A 22,411-nucleotide genomic window follows, 5' to 3' on the forward strand; every position below is an offset into this window, starting at 1 on the left:
TCTCTCCGGGGTTTTTCTTTCCTGTTAAAAGTTTCCCAGGTACATGACAGGTCAAATCTGAGTGATATACTCCCAGAAATATGATATTCTTTCTTGGCAGGCAAAAGAAGACAACCTATTTAGCTTGTATGGTTGAACCAGCAACCAAGCTCCTTTACTGGAGAACAGCTGAACTATTCACTGGGTAAAAAGTTAAACACAGAGAGGTGCTTTTTGCCTAATGAGTGGAAGTCCCAATTTTGAGGGTCCCGTGGCCTCATAAGCGGATGGCAGAACTTCCACAGCAATCTTGCCATCTAGCCAATTAACATCAAGCTGGTAGAAGGTAGTGCCAGCGGGTTGATGGAAGGTGCCATATTTAAAGGCCAGTCTGAAGCCTTCATACAGGCTACACACACACAGGGCATTGGAAGGGATATTAAACAAGGGAACCTGTGGAAGAATGGCTGGAGTCAGGGGAAGGGTGACTCCATGGTTCAGTGACACCTTCCTTGGAGGTTCTCCTGCAAGCAGTGAGCGAATAGTGAGAGGAGTTCCTCTCACTGGATGGGAGGAGGCGGCCAGCAACCCTCACAAAGTAGGCCTGGCTAGAGGTGGCTGAGGAAGTCAGTAGCCGCAGAATGGTCTCACGAACATGAGTGCAGTACCGGAAGAGACTCAATGACCTGGTATGGCCTGACAAGGTGAGTGGCATTCATAATTGCAAGTTGGCAGCCCTGCATGCCTTAAATGGATTCTGCGAGATGTGAGGCAAGGTGGCCAACACATGTATTGGACATGACCAGGGACCACAGTGAGAGACCGCATTGCCTCACGCGGGAAGCCCATGATCAGTCAGGTGGTTGCTTCACCGGCAAGGCTGAATAGCCAATTGCAGCAGTCCTCCCAGTGGTGTGATGCTGGACATGTAAAGTGCCACATTCTGATGAGGATAGCTGAGCAATGAAACGAGTAACACTGTGTATGTTTGTGGTTGGCAGGAGAAGAGCGCAATGTAGGAGCATCCAGAAGCATTCATGTAAATGCACCTAGAAGTACTTGGGGTTCCACTGGGTGCTGTTTATTTGCAGAATACCACACCATTAAAGCTTTGTGCAACTTTAAAGTTCTTGTAATAATACTTTAATGGCTCATTTGCTCAGTTCTGCACCACTGGGTCATTACCAGATGTTGAGACATTTGAATGGAGGGTATGAAAAGGTGTGCACAGAATAAGGTCAGTAATGAATGTAGTCCTTTCATTTAAAGACCCATTAATTACATTAATCAAAGGCCGGGGTTACCTCAGAGAAATAAAAACAGAAAATGCTGGAAATACTCAGCAGGTCAGGCAGTATCCATGGAATATTTCTGTGAAATAGTCATCGACCTGGAATTTAACTCTGCTCTGCCTCTAGCATCTTCTGTTTCAATTCAGATTTATACAGTATTCTGCTTTACCTCGGAGAGAAACTGAATTATTTCCACCTTAAAATGGGAGGCACTTGATGGGGCATATTACAGGGCTTCCCCAGATCTGCCTAAACACTGGAACTGCATTTTCAGAAGCCTAATTGCCTGTTCAGTGGTCGTCACATGCCAGGAGATGTAACTTTTCCCTGCCTCTATGTTGGGGCTCCGTACAGCTGTAAGCTGCCATATCTTTAGAGGTTACACCTTGTCATCCAGAATCCATTCATGAAGACATTTGGGTGGCCTCAACAGTTAAAGCACCTGGGACTGTCTACAGATGTACAAGTTGTGGCAGTTTTCTGGGAGAACATACACACCTACAGGATCCTTTTGTGGTGGTTGCAGATTATTTAAACGTTCACAAAGATCCTGGCTTCTCTGAGAGAGCTTTGATGGCCACAGGCATGCAGTTGATTACAGCGATGCTCCGGATTCCAATGACCCCCTCAGCCTGACTGGCCTGATAAGTGCGATACCCAATGTATTGCCCTATCCTCTGGTTATGGCATCCGTCACCCATTGATACAGTGGTGGGCTGCTGACTGAGATCCCAGAGATGTCTCTAGGCAATCCCTAGAATGAGCCTGAGGTGAATAAGTTGAACACTGAGGTCACCTCCACTGCCACAGGCAATAGGTGGCCTTCACATCCCATTGGCCTCAGCTCCTCCTCTGGCCCTCCGCACAGGCCTGTTAACCCCTGCCTGGGCAGATGGAGTTATCTTGTACACTGGTGCTCCGACATCTCCAAGAAGCTAAGTCTTCGGCTGTAAACCCTTTCAGCTGGAATAGCATCTTCTGTGAATATTAGCCTGCCTTGGCCACGCTGCAGCTTCATCATCCTTTGGGAGGTCCAACCATGCTCTTTGTGGCTGATTCTCTATAGCTCTCCCACTTTCCTTCTCATTGGTGGGGTCAAACTCTTGAGTGCAGGACACCCATTGAGATTTGGAACCTTCATGGCGTAGTGCCTCTCAAACTCCTCATACTGTCTACACTTGCTGCAGTGGACCTAGGAGACACCTTTCCTAACTGCACTCTACAATGGCCTCATATTTGAACCTCAGCCTGCCTGATTGACAAGCAGCTGTAATCAATGGCTGTCACTTCCAGCCAGCACCCACTTGCTGCTGAGTTCCCACCTCCTTGGAGCAGGCAAGCCTCTGACACTTAGTGGGGCCTGTGAGACCCATAGAAAATCCAAGCTTTGCAAAATTGCTCTCAGTTCATGGCCCACGACTGTCCTGTGCTTTCGCAACCCTGCTACCTGACTGGGAAATTTGCCTGGTTGTAGGAAGACATTTGGGATCCACTCTGAGGTGGTTCCCTCCACGCCTGTTGCCAGGGGGCCAGTAAAATTCCATCCAAAGAAGTAGATGAAAACCATCTCAGCAGCTAATGTCAGCACCATGACCTATTGTAAGCGAAAGGAACCAACTGGAATAACCAGTAATGAACCAGTACAGGGTTTTCCCTGTACTGTCTGTCTGATATGGTATGCTACCATATCCACAAAACCAAACATTATTTAAACTAGTTCACCTAAGAAACCTCACCTGGGCAGTTACAGAATAGGGTCCGGCTTCTGCTTTGGGTGTGTCGGCATTGCAGACCATCTTTATTCTGCCAACATTTATGTGGGTAGCGCAAGCTAAACCAGGCATGACCTGCAGAGATGGTAATCCAGATAATGGAAGCTTATAAATGGAAATAACCTAAAGATAGATCTTGAAGATTCCAAGTGATGGAGCTGTGACCATTTCCTTTGGCAGCTTGTTGCGTTGTAGGTTTGTCCTTGGGAAGAAAGATTGTATCAACATTGTCTTGGAAACAAATGGTTTTTATAGTTTGTGTGGAAGACTACCTTGTGTTTTGTCATTGCCAGAGGGCACCAGGTACTTGTTTCTGTCAATTCCCACCAGTCCATTCCATGTTCTATAAAACATGGTCAGTCTATTTTTTTTCTTCGTTTGCTGCAATCATTTCCATTCCTATTCCAAATCTTACAGAATCGGGCAGCATGTCTTTGGATCGCGTCAATCTTATTTACATTTCTCACCATGTAGGATCCCACAACACAACTCTGGACGAACAAATGTTTGGCAAGCTGTAACACTGATGTTTTTGTTCCAATGCCAAAGATTCCTCCTTAGAAATCCAAGAACCCGGTTTGCTTTGGATGTTTTCTTCTGAATGCGGAGTCCCCGTTGAAGATTGTTTTTAATGTGAACCCCCCCAGGTATGATTATGTTGCAGAATTTGATTACAGAACTTAAAGCTATCTGTTGGTCGATGCTTTTTGTTGGTAGTGTACATGACCTAGCATTTTTTGCCATCTCCCATTGGTCCTGCCAGTTTTGCAATTCCAGAAGTTTATCTAGCAGTGAATTGATATGATTTTGAGCTTTTCCTGGTGTGTAAGCCCCACAGTCATCTGCAAATAGTTGCACCCTGTTTTTTAACTGGTTGGGGAGGCCCTTTACGTATGTCAAGAAGAATAAAGGTCCCAGCAGAGTTTCCTGGGGCGCTCCGGAGAGGACTTCTTTTGGAGCGGATGATTCCCTATCACTTATTGCTCTGTCCCCTGTTGTTTTGAAAGTACCGGATCCAATTTAATAACATCCCCCGACTCCACAGTAGTGGAGCTTGGACAAGCGCTTTTCATGAGGAACTTTGTCAAATGCTTTTGAGAAATGCAGTATTGCCATGTGAGTAGTTTCATCTCTTTCAAGACTTGAAGCTAGGTCATCAAAAGTACGTTAAAGGCGTGCTTCGGTAGGTGAAAGCTGCATTTCAATAGGGAGCAGGGAGGACGCAAATCCGAGGTTCTGACAAAGGATTAATGCCAGGAAGAAAAGTCTAGACTGTAGACTATTATTGACACTATTGTGATAGTTTTGCTTTTAACAATATCTTTACTTTAAAGCCAACCCCTGCCTTCTCAATTTTGATGAATTTTAAATGAGTAAAGATGTTAAGCTTGTATTAACTAACTGAAATATTAAAATAAAATGACCCCAGCTTTATGTTTAATTGGTACACGTTATCTGCCTGATTATCTGGACCTCACTCATTATACTTACAATTTTGAGAATGTACAAATATCTTCCTACGGTATCATATTTTACTAATCAAAATGGATTTGGTTGCATTTTCACCTCATTGATAAACATGGTTTATATTAAAATAATAAACCGCTTCTGCCCTCTGGGGCTGAGACTGGAAATTGCATTGCATATCACTACTTCACTTTGCTGTCAGCCTGCTGATAACATGTGCCGAATACAGCATTGGAGGGAAGGATTTATGAGTCAGTTGGTGTCTGCTAATGGAGATGTTTTTCAGGTACCAGTTCATTTCCAATGCACTTAGAATGAATGTCCATGCGTTTTGATTGATGGAGGCAATCTGCTGAAATAGATCGCACCTCCGCTGAGATGTTGTAATTTACAGGCCTTCGTTGAATGGGGGCTTGATTAAGTTTTAATGTGTTACTTGGTTTGTCTGGAAACTTTTGAACAGGGTACAATGAAAATTTTGCCCCAGTGCTTCTCAAATGAGTATTACAAGCAAGGAGGTACCATAAGGCTTAAAGGATAATGGTTGAAATACAGGCTGTTGGTTTATAGTGGAAATGTTTTATTCAGGAAATGTTTGGTACCAATTTATATTGTGCTTTTGGCATCAACTTTTTCTAAATCCCCTTCATTGATTCACAAGCATTTTAAAGCAACAAATTGAATTGCTATAATTGGTCACAGTAACACATGGTATAAGGCTCCCTTGACAAAAGAGAAACTGAATCAAACATTTACCCAAATACAGTGTCAAATGGGATTTACTGTATTATGTGTGAAACTAACTTGCATGCTGAAACTGGTGTGTTTCCTTTTGAAGTTGTTTCTTTACAGATCATGTTGAGTGGTGAGATTTAGCAGTATAGTGTACCATTTATTTTTTTTAGGAGATTAAGCATTTCTGATTAAATGCATATCTGAGACCTTTTGAAGCCAGAATTATGATACATTCATGGATATTAATCTATCTGTAGAATAAAGCCATAAGTCTGTAGATGAGATGCCATTAGAACTGTTGATGTTCCTTCAGCGCACACAGACCAACACAGATGACAATATACATCCTAATTTATTTTAATCTTTCTAGCCAAATGCCTCGAAGTGTTCAGTAATCTGAAGGATTTGTATCATATGAGGCACTTTGGTGAGGGTGTTTATTTGAAATCCCGTCAGTTATATTCACATCGATCTGTGGTTTTCTGTGAAATAATCATTAGAAGTAAGACGAATGGACACAGTTTGCGTTTCAGTGCAATCTGCTTCGCTTTATTTTCGTACAAATTCTAAGCCAAAAAATGTTGAAGCTAGTTTATATCTGTGAATTTTATTTTGACAGTAAATGTAACAAATTTTAGTTTGCCATGGTTAAGTATTCTCCCTCTAAGGCATATCTTAAAAATGTTCAACCTCTGAGTTCTTGTACATGCAAGGTTTATAATCTTGAGTTCTGTGGAAAGATTAGCATTAACATTTGCTGCTGCTGTTATAATAATGTAGCACTGTTTATTTATGTTCTAGCCCCTGGAGATTCCTGATGGCCACCGAGCACCTTTCCCTTCCCACTATCGCAGCAGCAGTACTCGCAGTATTGACACACAGACACCCTCTGTCCAAGAGCGCAGCAGTAGCTGCAGCAGCCACTCACCATGTGTCTCCCCTTTCTACCCAACTGGATCTCAGGAGGGAAGCCCATGCTCAGCAGAAGACCTTCAGTATGACAGGGACAAAGGTGAGAGAATAGGCTTCAAAATGAGTTTATGAATTCTGTTGATGATTTTACTTCCCATTGATCACCTGCACATAGTCAGACAGGACTATTGCCTAATTGGATGTGGGTTTTACTGCAAAATGTTACATGGGTTAATCCTATCAGCCATAATTTAAACATGCAGATGTAACAATTCATGCAATACAGAATACAAATAAATAAATTATGCTAAGATTATTCTATCACTGTATGTGGTCATTTAATGGAATCTACCTGTCAAAATGAACAATATCGGTCCAATACAATCAGTGGGAGAAATTATTGTTGTTGTGAATAAAAGTGAAAGCCGCCATAGTCCCAGAGGACCATAGGCTGCTCTCTCATCAGAGAGAGACGACTGCCGGTGAATTTAAACTGAGGGTCATCACACCTCAGGTGAGGGGCGAGGTTGGGAAGGCAGAGCCGGTACGGGAATTGAACCCGCGCTGTTGGTGTCACTCTGCATCACAAACCAGCCACACAGCCAACTGAGTTAACTGGCCCCAGTGCCAAATCCCATTTTGCTATTATAAAGTGTTTACGACATCCAAGATTTGAAATTGCGCATACCAGTATAGAAGGTTTTTGATGCCTGGCATTCAGGTATTCACATTCAGGTTCTTGAAACTACCATGTTAATTCTGGAGTGGATTTATGACACAGGTGAGGGAGGAGAGGAAAACATGGTTGCCAATTTTTGTCTTCAACTCTAGGAATGTAATTGGGTAGAGTAGGTCACACGTATAATGTGCATGGCTTTTATCCCATTGAAACGTTGCTAGGTCGGGGTTCTATAATGGACGGATGGGCAATCCATTCCACTACATTACCACCCAGGAGGTGAAGATGAAGATATACACCATGGTCTCCTCTACCATAATTGCTCCTGCTCTTCCTTACAGTAGTTTTCCATCAGCTTTCCTTGATATTGCTTCTGCTGCCACTGCTCAAAATTTTGACTTTTTAATCAAAACAAATTCAAAAGTATTCACTTTTATTTTAAGTCTAGATCCATTGTAGCAGCACCAGAAGTCATGGTGAGAATAGGCAAATCTGCAGAGAGGAGGGTTAAATTGGTTACAAAGGCTCTGTAGAAGTCTAGATGGGGCAGCCCAGGCTGGTGGTGTTTTGAGAAGTCTGCAGTTCGGAATGCCTCAGTTTTTTGCGCCCCCTTTTTTGGTGGGATTTGAAAATCCAAAGACAAAACGAGATTTGTTAGCTCGGGAATTCAAATAGTTCTAGGAAGTTTCTTTTTGACCTGGAAAGTTAATCAAGTAAAAAGAACTTTAAGGAATTGAATTAACCTCATCTTGTTTCAATATGAGCCTCATTACAAATATGAATCTAGTTACATTTTTGTCTCAATTTCCCACTATTTATGACTGGTCACTACCACCTTTTTCTGTTTTAATATTCAACCAAATCTAGCTCTGCATCCTTCTTTGTTGAACATGCAACAAACTAAATATGGAAACAGTCCTCGATATTTTCCAGAAGCCATCCCCATTTTGAGCTCAAACTTTGCCTTGTCTCAGTCCAGATCGGATTGTCCAAGTTCCCTGTTGTTAGAATTGTTACTGCTGCAAACATTTCTAAACTGCTTGCAAACCTCTAAATTTTTTCATCCTTCAATGGTCTTTAACATGTTCCCAATGAGGTAACAGGCCCCACATTATTTCTTAACTCAATCCAGACAAACACTTTTTTTAATGGCTATTATTCTAACCTTAATCAATGTCACTGCTCCTTTTTTTCTTCTATCTCTGCTGAAAGTTTTAAGTTGGAAAATTTAACCAAGCCGAGTTTTAATCAAGGCAGTGATATCAGGCCCTCCCTTCATTTTAATTAATGCCACTTATTCCCGGACTTTTATTGCTGATACTTTGCACATTGGCTCTCTTATACTTCTCATTACCCTCTTCCATTCTGTTTTCCTTCACCTATCCTTTTGAACAACCTTTGCTCACTGCCCTGAGGTAAGTTTCTGCAAAACCTGCCTTGACTGTATTGTTTTAGACAGCCTTCGTCCTTCATTATATTTATTCTGAGCCTCTTCCCCCTTTGTCCCCATTCATAGAAATCCACTTCAGATATGTATAAGCTAAAGATGAGGCAGAGACCATTTTTTCTCATTTAACTCATCGTTCTGTAGACACGCTTGGTCACCACCAAATACTTAGCCACCTCTTGAATGGCTCCAGGATATTTGCCTGTCCTAATTAGAAAACCATTTGTTGTTTTCAGAAGTGCTTCCTGACATCAGTCCTTAATTTGCCTTTCAATAATTTGTACTTATGTCCTTGTGCCCTGCAGTCATCATTTAATTTGAAATAGTGTTCTTAATAAATGTTTTTTATTCCACTTTGTTTTTGGTAAACCTGTTTTAGGTCGCCTTTCATTCCCTATCAAAGCTTTCCTCATAACTTAATTTTCTGGACTAGGGGATGAACTCAGTAGTTCTTTTCTACATCATTTGTACTTTGATGTTTCCTTTGTGTCTTGTGACCAGAGCTGAACTAGGCTCTGGAATCCCTAAACCTCTCTGCCTCTCTATCTCCCTTTCCTCCTTTTAAGACACTCCATAAACCCACCATTTGACCAAGCTTTTAGTCATCTGCCTTAATATCTCTTTGTCTGGCTCGGTGTCATATCATGTATGATAATGCCTCAGTGAAGTGCCCTGAGATGTTTTATTGTGTTAAAGGTGCTATATAAATATAAGTTGTTGTTGGAGGGTTCAAGGAGTATGATCAGAACTGTGTACAACTAAAACATGGTGACCTCAGACTTTAAATGTGTTGATGTGCCCTCAGCTAATATGACCTGGTTAACAGGAATCTTGTTTCTGCCATTTTCTTATCCACCTCCATGTTAATTAGGCTAGTGAATCCCTTAAAATTGTGCTGCAACCTTGCATGTGGAACATTATTGAAGGTTTTCTAGACCTCTAACTTTATGAGAACCATATAATTTTACAAAGCAGAAGGAAATCAATTGGACCAACATGCTTGGGTCTGCTTTTTGCTAGAGCAATTTAAAACTAATCTCACCACCCTTCTTTCTCCTCACAGCGATTTATCTTCCTTTTCTGCAAATGTTGACCTAGTTTTCATCTAAAATATGTGGTGGTTACTTGCTCAGGTATGCCCTGTGATGAAGTGTTCCATACTTCAACTCACTACATAAATACATTTCCTCCGATCTTCTTTCCTCATTCTTAATTTTTAAACATTTTTTTATTATTCATGGGATGTGGGCGTCACTGGCTAGGCCGGCATTTATTTCCCATCCCTAATTGCCCTTGCTCAGAGGGCATTTTAAGAGCCAACCACATTGCTGTGGGTCCGAAGTCACATGTTGGCCAGACCAGGTAAGGACAACAGATTTCCTTCCCTAAAGGACATTAGTGAACCAGATGGGTTTTTACAACAATTAACAATGGTTTCATGGTTATCATCAGATTTTTAATTCCAGATTTTTATTGAATTTAAATTTTACCATTTGCCATGGTCAGATTTGAACCCAGTCCCCAGAGTGTTACCCTGGGTCACTAGAATACCAGTCCAGCAAAAATACCACTATGCCACCACCTCCCCCTGTTAGTGACAGTTTTAAACTGATGATCAGTCGTCGCTGATTCCTCAGCTGCAGGGTACAGCCTTGTACTATTCATGCTATCAAAATCCTTCAGAATATTTTAATAAATCTCCTATTAACCTTTTTCTGCTCTTGTGAAAATTGTCCCTTATCCCTCTTTATTACTATAGTTTCTTCTCCCTGGTGTCATCCTACTGAATGGTGTCTATAGCTAATTCTTTTTCTAGATTGTAGGGTCCAAACCTAATTTTGACCCAACCTTTGTCTTGTACAATGATCTGTTTACTTCTGTACTCTTGGCCACTATTTGTAAAATCCACAATGCCTTTGGTTTATTTTTTTGGGATTTAAATACTTCTATTTGCATTTTCAGAGACTTATGCCACTGTTCCTCCACATCCTTCACATCCTTATATTAAGTGATCACTCCAGTTCTTATTTTCTTTCCAAGATGCAACACTCTGTACTTCTCAGCACTAAATTGCATCTGCCTGTTTGCTAATCTGTTTCACTCTGATTTTCTTACAGTCTGCCTTGATATTTGCTAAAATCTCTACTTTTGTCTTTTGACTGAACAGTGATAATGTTCCATGTGCCTGCATTCATATCACCTATATGCATCACGAACATAAGTGAATACAGCATTGATCTTGGAATAACATTTCCAACCCTGCTCCAACCCATACATTAACTGTAATCTTTTGTTTCCCATCCTATAACCAACCTTGTGTCACTGCTGCTATATTTCTTTGCATTCTACAGGTCTGAACTTTTTGCAAATAGACTCCTGTGACATTTTATCAATTACCTGAAAATCCACATACTCAACATGTATTACATTCCCTTTATCTATATGAAAAATTTTCATCAAAAATACCTATTAAATTTATCAAGCTTGAATTGCCTTTAACAAATTCATGCTGGCTCTCTTTGATTATTCTTTGCTCAGTTTGACTAACTGATCCCTAGTTAATGAACCAGAAAATGCTGTAAAAACTCAGCAGGTCTGACAGCATCCGTGGAGAGAGAGAGAAAAAAAGTTAACATTTCGAGTCCGAATGACCCTTCTTCAGAGCTGAAGAGAAGTGGAAATGTGATGAAATTTATACTGTTTAAGGGGGGGTGAGGCAGGTGGAGCTGGATTGAAGGCCAGTGATTGGAGGAGGGATTGACAAAGATGTCATGAACTAAAGGTCCAAAGAGAGTGTTAATGGTAGTGGTTAGTGTTAAAAAAAAGTGCTGATATTGGCATAAAGGTAAGAAAGCAGAATGTGATTTTTTGCTGAACAAGGGTAGCATTGTGAAAGATCAACATGGGACAAGTAACAGATGGCCCTGTAGGGAATGGGGTAGCGGGAGGGGCGGTGGTGGGGGAAAAAGGATAGAAAATGGGATAAAACTACGGATAAATGAATAAAAATAAAATAAGTGGATAAAAAATAAAAATGAGTGTAGAAGAAAGGGAATAAAAAAGAAAGCAGGTGAGGATGGAGGAGAGAGTTCATGGTCTGAAGTTGTTGAACTCAATGTTAAGTCCGGAAGGCTGTAAGATGCCTAATCGGAAGATGAGTTGCTGTTCCTCCAGTTTGAGTTGGGCTTCACTGGAACATTGCAGCAGGCCAAGGATGGACATGTGGGCATGAGAGCAGGGTGGGGTGTTGAAATGGCAAGCGACAGGGAGGTCTGGGTCATGCTTGTGGACAGGCCGGAGGTGTTTCATAAACCAGTCACCCAGTCTGCGTTTGGTCTCCCCAATGTAGAGGAGACCGCATTGGGAGCAGCAGATGCAGTAGACCAAATTGAAGGAGATGCAAGTGAAGTGCTGCTTTACCTGAAAGGAGAGTTTGGGCCCTTAGACGGTGAGGAGGGAGGAGGTAAAGGGGTAGGTGTTGCACCTTCTGTGATTGCATAGGAAGGTGCCATGGGAAGGGGTTGAGGTGTTGGGGGTGATGGAGGAGTGGACCAGGGTGTCCCGGAGGATACGGTCCCTACGGAACGGTGACAGGGGTGTGGGGGAAGATGTGTTTGGTGGTGGCATTATGCTGGAGTTGGCAGAAATAGCGGAGGATGATTCTTTGAAAGCAGAGGCTGGTGGGGTGAAAAGTGAGGGCAAGGGGGACTCTACTATGGCTCTGGGAGGGAGGGGAAGGCATGAGGACAGAGGCGTGGGAAATGAATCGGACACGTCTGAGGGCCCTGTCAACCACAGTGTTGGGAGAGGAACCTCGGTTAAGGAAGAAGGAAGACATGCCAGAAGCACCATTTTGGAAAGTGGCATCATCGGAACAGATGCGACGGAGGCGAAGGAACCGAGAGAATGGGATAGAGTCCTTACAGGAAGTAGGGTGTGAGGAGCTGTCGTCGAGGTAGCTGTGGGAGTTTTTGGGCTTGTAGTGAATATTGGTGGACAGTCTATCACCAGAAATGGAGACAGAGAGGTCAAGGAGAGAAGGAAAGTGTCGGAGATGGGCCATGCGAAGGTGATAGAGGGTTGGAAATTAGAAGCAAAATTGATCATTTTTCCAAGTCCAGACCAGAGCATGAAGCAGCACCGAAACAGTCATCGATGTACTAAAAAAGAGTTGTGGGAGGGGGCCTGACTAGGACTGGAACGAGGAACGTTCCACATACCCCATAAAGAGACAGGCATAACTGGGACCCATGCGGGTACCCATAGCCGCACCCTTATTTGGAGAAAGTGAGACAAGTTTAGGGAGAAATTGTTCAGTGAGAGAACAAGTTCAGCCACACGGAGGAGAGTTATGGTGGATGGGGATTGTTCAGGCCTCTGTTCAAGGAAGAAGCGACTTAACCCACGTAGATTCCAACTGAAGTTCCACCCCTCATGTTCCGACTCCACCCAGGATTATAGGTATCTACGGGACATACAATGTTCCTCGGACTGCTGTTCTCGTCGCATTCTGAGATCCACACCTAGTGCCATGCGCCGCCATATTAACACATTCGACCTCTCTCTCCAGCAGCACAGAATCATCCTATTCATAGCTGTCCTTGTCCCCAGTTTCATTTTATTCTTCATCTCATCTGACGCCTCAGCAAGAAACTTTTCCTCTTCCTTTCAGATGCTAAGGAACACAAGCTCCAACAACTCATTGATACCAAGGCCCATCCAGGACCCTCTACCCCTTCCCGTCCCTCTGACTCCATCCCGTCTTCCAATCCCAGTCCCGGCCGTGTATTCACCATACCCCCTGACCTTCCCCTCTCTGATGCTGAACGTTCAGCAAAGGACTCAGTTTCATACCCTTATACCCTCACCTCAATGAATTTCGGGCTTGGCACGATGCTGAACTCTTCTTCTGCTGCCTTCGTCTCCGTGCTCACTTCTTTGGGCAGGAGTCCTCTCCCCGTTCAATGGATCCTTTTACCCACCTCTAGCATTCCCCCTCCACCTGAACCCCTTCCTCTGACCTCTTACCTGCTCTCGATCTTTTCATTGAGAACTGTCAACATGACATCGGCCATCTCAATTTCTCTGCCCCTCTCACCCACTCTAACCTGTCTCCTTAACTTGCCGCACTCTGTTCCCTTAGGCCCAACCCTGACTTTGTCATCAAACCTGTCGACAAGGGCGGTGCTTTTGTTGTCTGGCGTACTGACTTCTACCTCGCAGGTCCAACTCTCAGACATTTCTTCCTACCTCCCCCTGGACCATGACCCCACCACCGAACATCAAGCCACTGTTTCCAGGACTATCACTGACCTCATCTCTTCTGGAGATCTTCCCTCCACAGCTTCCAACCTCATAGCCTCCCATCCCCAGACAGCCCGCTTCTACCTCCTTCCCAAAATCCACAAACAGGACTGTCAGGGTGGACCGATAGTGTCAGTCTATTCCTGCCCCATGGAATTCATTTCTCCCTATCTTGACTCCATTCTCTCTCCCTTTGTCCAATCTCTTTCCACCTACATTCGCGATTCCTCTCATGCCCTACATCATATCAACAATTTCCTGTTCCCTGGCCCCAACCACCTCCTCTTCACCACGGACGTCCAACCCCCCTACACCTCCATCCCCCACCAGAATGGCCTGAGGGCTCTCCACTCCTTTCTTGTACAGAGGCCCAGACAATCGCCATCCACCACCATGCTCCTCCGCATGGCTGAACTTGTTCTATCACTGATCAATTTCTCCCTAAACTTATCTCACTTCCTCCAAATAAAGTTGTGGCTATGGGAACCTGCATGGGCCCCAGTTATGCCTCTCTCTTTATGGGGTGTGTGGAACATTCCTTGTTCCAGTCCTACTCAGGCCCAACTCTTTTTTCGGTACATCAATGACTGTTTCAGTGCCGCTTCATGCTCTCGTCTGGACCTGGAAAAATTATCAATTTTGCTTCCAATTTCTACCCCTCTATCACCTTCACATGGTCCATCTCCAACACTTCCCTTCTCTCCTTGACCCCCCTATCTCCATTTCTGATGATAGACTGTCCACCAATATTCCTTACAAGCCCACCAACTCCCACAGCTACCTCGATTACAGCTCCTCACACCCTACTTCCTGTAAGGACTCCATTCCATTCTCTCAGTTCCTTTGCCTCTGTCGCCTCTGTTCCAATGATGCCACTTTCCAAAGCAGCGCTTCTAACATGTCTTCCTTCTTTCTTAACCAAGGTTTCCCCCCACTGTGGTTGACAGGGCCCTCAGCCGTGTCCGACCCATCTCCTGCACCTCTACCCTCACACCTTCCTCTCGCAGAACCATGATAGGGTCCCCCTTGTCCTCACTTATCACCCCACCAGCCTCCACATTCAAAGGAACATCCTCCGCCATTTCCACCAACTCCAGCATAATGACACCACCAAACACATCTTCCCCTCCCCTGTCAGGCTTTTGTTTACCCTCATGTGTTCACTTTCTTGCGGTGCTAGTGAAAGCATGGCACGTTGTGTTTGAAGTGCATCCCAGGAAGAACCCAACAGCACAGTTATTTAGATAATCTTGTACCTTAGTGATGTCATTAAGAATCCGCTGCCACAGCTTCCTGTGAATAGAGAAGTGTTCAGCCACACCACTGGCCTCTCAAAGTGGGGTGTTTTCAATTCTGTCTGCGAATGTTCATTTACAGTGAAGCAGGACCTCTGACGAGTTTCTGCTTCTGGAAACTTTAGGCAGTTTAGGTAGGTAAATCTCAGTCATGGGGCCTATAGGGCAACTTTAATATTGTAATTTGGCCTCGTTGCAGAATAAAGCAGAACAGTATTCCCTCTGCTATTTGAGTTTCCAGGGTTTTCCTAAAATGGTTGCTCATGCAACTAAACTGCACCTGTTCATATTTACATGAATGAGTTGTGGAAGTATCTTCCCTCTAACTATGAAAGCCCCATCTCAAGCAAAAGCAGGACATGTCATCTATCGCAGAACCCTGGTTCAAACCCTTCTTCGTGTAGATTAGTTCCCAGTCTTCAAAAAAACAATCACCTGTCCCAAAGAACAGGATTGATCACAGTTGAACGCAGTCTGTTTTTCTGGTCTAATGCCAGCAACTGCCTTTGTAATCCTCAGTGTAAGACTATTCATGAGGTTCCTGCAATTGCACCATCTTTGCTAGCACTCTTGAAGATTATGGAAACTTCATTCTATTTTTCTGCCTTTATAACAGTAATGAAAAGTAGCGATAACTTGACCAAAAATGTACAATTGAAGAATGCAAGTACAAATGTCACAAGTTTGAGTAAAGGTAGAAATTAGAGAATGGTTTTTATTCCTACCAGAACAAACTGTGAGAACATCTTTGAACCACGGTCAATCAATACCTATCTAAAAGGGTGCTGGGTTAATGTGTAAACAGAAATAAAAAACAGAAAATTCTAGAAATACACAGCAGGTCAGAATCTGATGAAGGGCATCGACCTGAAATGTTAACTCTGTTTCTCTCTCCACACATGCTGCCTGACCTGCTGAGTATTTCCAGCATTTTCTGTTTTTGTTTCAGATATCCAGTATCTAGAGTATTTTGCTGCTGGAATGATATATGTTTAATTTTGAGGATTAATGAAGTGTGAAAAATGCTGCTGGAATTTTTTTTTAGGGCTGGTGGGGCAATACTTGACTGCTCTGTTAAACAAAGCAAGGGGAGTAATTACTGATGCATGAAGTTGGATAGGAGCAGCTTAATGGACCAAACGGCCTCTTCTCTCACCTGCCTTTCTTGTGCACTTTCTCCTTTGAGAGATCTGCTTGTTGGAATATCAGCTTCTGGCAGCCTTTTTGCTGGCTCAGCCCTGGCAGCCTGAGTCTCTCCTAACCAGGAAGCTATTCATCTTCCTTTTTCTAAGTCTTGAGAACTGTATATAGGATGGAATTCTTTATTCTTTGATTCAAAAGCATCATTCATCTTGGCAGTTGCTGATGATGTAGGAGAATGTTGCAAGCTATAGGGATTAGTTAATTAGTTTACATTTTGACATTTAATGGACATCAGCCACCTGGAGTTTAATTAAGCCATCGGAGAATCATTTCCCATAATTTTTATGAATTTCTTTGCTGGAGCAAGCTTGATAAGTCTATTGGTCTGGTTTTTCATATGCTAAATGTCAACATATGATATGTCCAAGAGTCAATCACATGGAGTAAGTCAAGGCAGCATACTCTTTTTTCCTGACATTGGAGTAAAAACAAACTATGGTATTGTAGTGCACATTTCACATGTAAAGAGAAACGCACAAGTCACATGAACAATATATCCAGGTCTTAACATCAAAAATGCCTTATCTAATGTGCCTCTTTGCAGCAAAATTTGCCTTCTGACACTGAGGTACAATCTCATCCAGTGAAGTGTCTAGGGTGCCTTTTAATTCAAAAAAAAATCTTTCCTTTAGTACCAATTTCCGTTTCTACCCCTGGATGCAATATTAGCTCACAGCTAACGGTTAGGTAAGTAATTTTTCCTTAGTCATTTGATAATTTTTACATCAAATTGCGAACTGCAGGTTTTCATTACACGCCAGTGTACTTTCCATTAAATCAGTTTCCTAAGGTGGATTGATAGAATGGGAAAATTCTGTTTTCTACAACAAAATGATTTCCTGACTGATGCGATGCAGATCAGCCATAGTTACCCAGCATTTTGACAAATGTAATCAATCAAACAAATATTCATGAACATGATCAAAATAAGCCTATTTACACGAACTACAGTGGGTAATGGTGACTTTTAGGAGAAGGCAAGCCTGAACATTTATCAGTCTCGACTGACTCAATTTACAAACAGATTAAACGTTACAGGACTGTAAAGAAAGAAAATAACAAGATAGCGGTACTTTTTCAACTAGGCTGCTACTTTGTAATGAAAATTGGCTACTGTATATAAAAGATGTTTTATATGATCCTCTGTCACTTTTCATGATACATGGTTAGTGCCAAGAAATTATGTTGAATGCAGCATAAAATCAGCCAGCCTAATTTTGTTTCTTCATAAAGCAAATTAGGAAATTTATGAGGCAAGGCCATTTTGGACAGATTCAGATGATTAAACAGACAAAGCAGGGCTGTAATATCTTGAGCTGTGTTATGAGTGTAATTTAAATTTAAGAAATGGTTGAAGAAATGTCGACTTATGTTTGTAAATTCAGAGTATCTGTTTCTGAAAAACTAGCTTAAAAAAATGTTTGTCACTCCTTTTCTTTAGTAATGAGTTGTTGCAATCTCGATTAAGTCTATGAAATGTCTCTTTTCTTTCTCTCTCCCAGGCATCTGCCAACTCTTGAGTTGACTACTAGAAAGTGCAAGAGATCAGTCCTGGCTGACTCACTCGGCCTTTTCATTTGTTCCCATTCTTCTCCCTTTCATCTCCCGCCCCCTGCCCTGACTTTACAATAAAGCATTCTGTCGTGTTTTCTTAAGCTCTCTCTATATTGGACTACCAGCAAGTGCATCAAAGCTCCTCAGTGTGATTCTCTGTGACTTTCCTACAATGCTATAACCAAGATTAAAAAATTGCCCATTGGAAAATGTTGGTTATCAACCCATATCTAAGCACTTTGTAGTTTAGTGTGTTGACAGTTTCTAATGCTGTGCCACCACACTGCTCATATAACTGCTATGAACTAAGGATTGTAACAATAGGAAGGAAATGTTGTATGTGACAGTGTCATATGAATTAATTTGATATAGTTTAGTCAGTGTCAATATAATGCCAATAATCTCAATAAACATGAGCATAGATGAGTTTCCCTCTAGACTTGACTATTCCAATGCTCTCCTAATCTACCCCTCATCTTCTTTCCTCCATAAATTTGAGTTTGTTCAACTTTGCTGCCCGTATCCTACTTCACAACATCCATCACCTCTGTGCTCGCTGACCTGCAGTGGTTCCTGGTATCTGAATGCCTTCATTTTATAATACTCGTCCCCGTGTTCAAACCTTTCCATAGCCTCGACTCTCCCTATCTTTATAACCTCCTCCAACCCTGCAAGAACCCTGTTCTCCCAATGCTGCTCTCTTGTCCATTGCTCGTTCCTTCACACTACCAATAAGATGCTGTATAAGTACAAGTTGTTTTTTGTATGACTGTTCCCAGATCATAAGCAATGAAATGTTCAATTTGGTAATGCCATCAGCAGTCAACCTGCCCATAATGAACTAATTTTTTTTTTAGAAGCGCTGAACTCTAAATGCATTTCCTTAGGATTGCCAACTGGTAAGCTTTAGTTACAACTTAATTTTCTTGGAAGGTCCAGTCTTGGAAATGGTTGGGCTAAAAATTTGACTGCCTTGTTTTTTTGGGGCATGGAGGTCATGATTTGCAACCTGCTCACACCAGTTCCATCAAAGGACACAACTCAAACACTTGGTGCTCCCACCTGGCTACCTTGATTTTAGTGTCAGGCTGTGTGGGTTTCTGGCTGCTGGTGCCCTCTTAGCACTGCTGTCTGCCTCTGCGTTCAGCAAGGGGCCAAACAACATTGTGAAAGTAGATGATGCAGCCAGCCTGCCTTTCTTAAAAGCAGTCTGTTCCCTGTTAAAGGAAATGATGTGCTGAATAATATTGCTTGAATTTACAACATTTACAACAGGCCAGATGAAGGGTTCCAGAATGACGGATTCAGCACTGGAGGCATTAGTGATGGAGTTGGGCAGGAGGAGCTGCCATGATTTCATGGGGTTCAGGAGGTTCTCGAGGACCATCCTCAAAAGGGAGTGGAAACAGATAGCCAGGGAGGTCAATTCCTTGCATTTGGACCTGAGCACCTCGTTGCAGTGCCAAAAGAGGTCAGGTAACATCGTGGGTGGTCAAGGTCAGTGAATGCATCCTAACATGATACTGCCCACCACAGCACCAACCTCTCAGGCTGTTCAATGCACCCATACCCCCAGTACCATTCCCTGGCACTGAGGACTCACTCCTAACAGTCATACACTCCACCTCACCCTCACAAGCCTACCAATGTTGCCACCCTCAAAGACACCTTTCACTGCCATCACATATAACCAGCTATTCATCTATAGCAGAAACATCAACCAAACACAGCACTACATAATCACTGACATTCTGTCTTCTCTCTTGCAGTACAAGTTGGAACACAACAGAAGGGAGAAGAGCAGAACCAGCAGGGTAAAAGGATCCCTGCTTCTCCTGAGCCCGATAAAGGAGATGGCTCTCAGCATCATGGAATCAGCTGCGAGAGAGCCTGTGGTATTCGGTATCACTGAGAACATTGACGATGATGACATTTTCCTGCCAAAGCCCCTTCTCAACTCCCAGCTCGCCCTCATCCTGCTATCTGGCATGGTGAACACGCTGCTGATGATGCCACCATGGACCTCTTGCTTCCTGCCCCCCACCCCTTCCCTCACCAACTTGCCGATTTCCTGTTTTCAGACACCCAAGAACTGCCTCCTGCCCAGCCACAGCAGCCCCCAGTAGGGAGAGAGAGAGCAACAGCGCAGCATGAATGATCTTGATCTGACACTCTCAGTCACCAGCTCAGATACTGGCAATGCACATACCTTGGGGACATGTATTGAATTGAGATCAACCGATGGCACAAGTAGCCTGCAGCCACACCAGGGTGAAAGGATAGCTTGTTTGCCAGTTCACAGGAGGGGAGGTCGCAGATGAGTTCAGCTGCAGAAGACTCAATTAGGACCGCGATGAACTGCATGCAGGAGAGCGCTGATTCCTGTGGAGAAATGCTGGGTTCATTGGCTGGCCTGTCAGACAGCCTCCTGTGACTTTCAAGGAGCATGAAGGAGTCTGGCTCCAAGTTGGTAGAGGGCATCACACAGAGCTTGTGTGGGTGGGTCACCTACTATTCTGCCATTGCTGAGGATGAAGCAATACACTCTGGTAAATCCAGGAATTCACAGTACCTCCAATAACACACCAGAACCAATCCCGTAACATTTAATCTGTTTGTAATTTTGCAATAGCAGAAGTTCCTAAAAATTACCTTACCTTCAATTTGGTTGCCTGACCCTTTAGGCAACAGTAGCACAGGATCTATCTTGCAGTTTAGATTGATGTTTTCAGAATGACACGCAAAACCATTGCCTGGACCTGTGTGGTCCTAATTAGATATCCTGACATCAGCTGGCTGAGCTGTCTGACAACAGGATAACACTTTCGCAGCCTTCCAACATGTTCTGGGGAAACTAGCCAGGGACCTCATCTCAAGAAGGTGTTGAGCAGGCCCCGCTGGAATCGGCTGAGGTGCAGTGTACTCCAATGAAATATCACTAGGCCTCTGGTTGTGAATTTAGTGCCCTTTACGTTAAAAAAATCCTCATGCAGATTCGGAAGAACAAATGTGTTCTATGGAATAATCATGTATACTATGGTCCATCATAACTAGACTGATAAAGAAGAAAGTTAATGAACCTGTTTTTCTTTGTGTTTTCCCTGGATGGTAACTTCACTCCCCAACAAATACCAATTAACATCTAACATTCGCTGATGTATGCTAGACAATTCACAAAGAATAATCTAGGAACAGTGGCAAGACAATACTCTGAGGAGATGGGGTTACAGATAATACACTAATCAGTGCATTTCATGGGATGATTCTGTTTGACTCTAACTTTCCTGCAACCTCTGATGCTATTGAAGTTCATAATAACTTGACATGACTGAGATAATTACGCATTAAAATCATTGACAAAAATATAAGACGCAGAATGTAACAAGTTAGACTATTCAACATATGTAGTATTAAAGCTTTTGTTCCCTCCCTCTTTCACTCCACCCCCCTCCTTTCCCTCCCTGTCTCTTCCCCTCCCTCCTTCCTTACCTCCCTCATCCCTTTCCTCCTTCCTTTCTTTCCTTGCTTTCCTTTCCTTCCTTTCCTTTCCTCCTTTCTTCCCTTCCCTTCCCCCTCTCCACCAGCCCTGAACCCCCTCCCCGTGTCCCCTCCTTCCTTCCCACCTCCCTTCCTCCCACCCTCCCCGTCTCCCCCTCCCCGTAATGCTGTATGTTGATTGAATTATTTATTGAATTGCAGTTGTTTCATGGCATTAGCACATGATCACTACAATGATTCATGTTCCCATCCCAGCTTTTGAACATACCAGTTCAATGGATCTTAGTTTTTTTTAATGATTTTTGAAATCCACTTATCTATACAAATGTGTTTGCATATTAACTCACTCAATGGCTACAGCACAATGCTGGTTGAAGAGTTTTCTTGAGAAGCTAGTATACACCAATGCAATATTTCTCACTAATAAAGTTGAATCACCATTCTGACTAATGTATTGCTTAGGAGCCAGTTTTTGGAATGCAACAACATATGCTTCATGTAGAGATGGCGGGCAGGTCTGGGGTTGTATTTCCTGTCATGGTGAGCTCCTGATTCCTGTTGTTCAGTGGTGGCAAGTGCAGGACAGCACGTCTACAATAGGGAAGTAAAAATAACTTAGCAAGTAGTTTTTTTAAAATACTACTTGTGGAAGTTAGGTTAATGTTAACTCCTAATGACATGCCTGTACCCTTTACTGGAGGTCTAGAGAAAGAGTGAGGGTACAAGATTGAATTCTGGCTAAGCAGCATCCTACAATTGACTGGATAGAATATGAGTAAATTCCTAGAGATTTTTAAGTTTGGCCCAAAGTAGGCATCTATTTGTGTGACCCTGACAGCAGCCCAAGGCCACAATCAGGAGGCTGGAACCATTTTCAAGTTCAAGCCACATTTATATCTGATCTTTGTGCTTTGTGCCCTAAGAAGGTGCTCTGCTAACCTGACCATTTTGGTGCAACAGAAAATTGGCCAGCTTCTGCACAACCCAGCGAGCAGGTAGAACTTTTTGGGAGTAAATTCAGAGGGAGTGAGAACAGGCTGCAGTGGATTAAAGGTTTTTGTGGGGCAGGAAGAGCATGTATGATCTTTTCAGAGTGGCTTCCAATTAGGCTACTCAACACCTCGAAAAAAAATGGCATTTGGGACCCACAACTGGATTACGACCCAGATTTGCACACATAAGCAGCCCCCTCGCCCCAGTCTGTTTTGGGCATAAGTGCCAGCTGTCCATTTAAAGACCTGCCTGAAAATTGAAGCAGGCAAGCAAACGAGCCC

General features: G+C 43.1%; 1 protein-coding gene across 2 annotated transcripts in view; it reads left to right on the forward strand.

The window, feature by feature from the left end:
* LOC144678835 (glucocorticoid-induced transcript 1 protein-like) overlaps positions 1-22,411 on the forward strand; it is a 250,170-nt gene that overhangs the window by 197,101 nt on the left and 30,658 nt on the right. For both annotated transcript variants that reach the window (XM_078538793.1, XM_078538792.1), the window contains exon 6: positions 6,047-6,257. In XM_078538793.1, the coding sequence (XP_078394919.1) occupies positions 6,047-6,257 (211 nt within the window). The remainder of the gene's footprint in view (positions 1-6,046; positions 6,258-22,411) is intronic.

This window comes from Cetorhinus maximus, chromosome 3 (genome assembly GCF_964194155.1).
Source record: "Cetorhinus maximus chromosome 3, sCetMax3.hap1.1, whole genome shotgun sequence".
Taxonomy (NCBI): domain Eukaryota; kingdom Metazoa; phylum Chordata; class Chondrichthyes; order Lamniformes; family Cetorhinidae; genus Cetorhinus; species Cetorhinus maximus.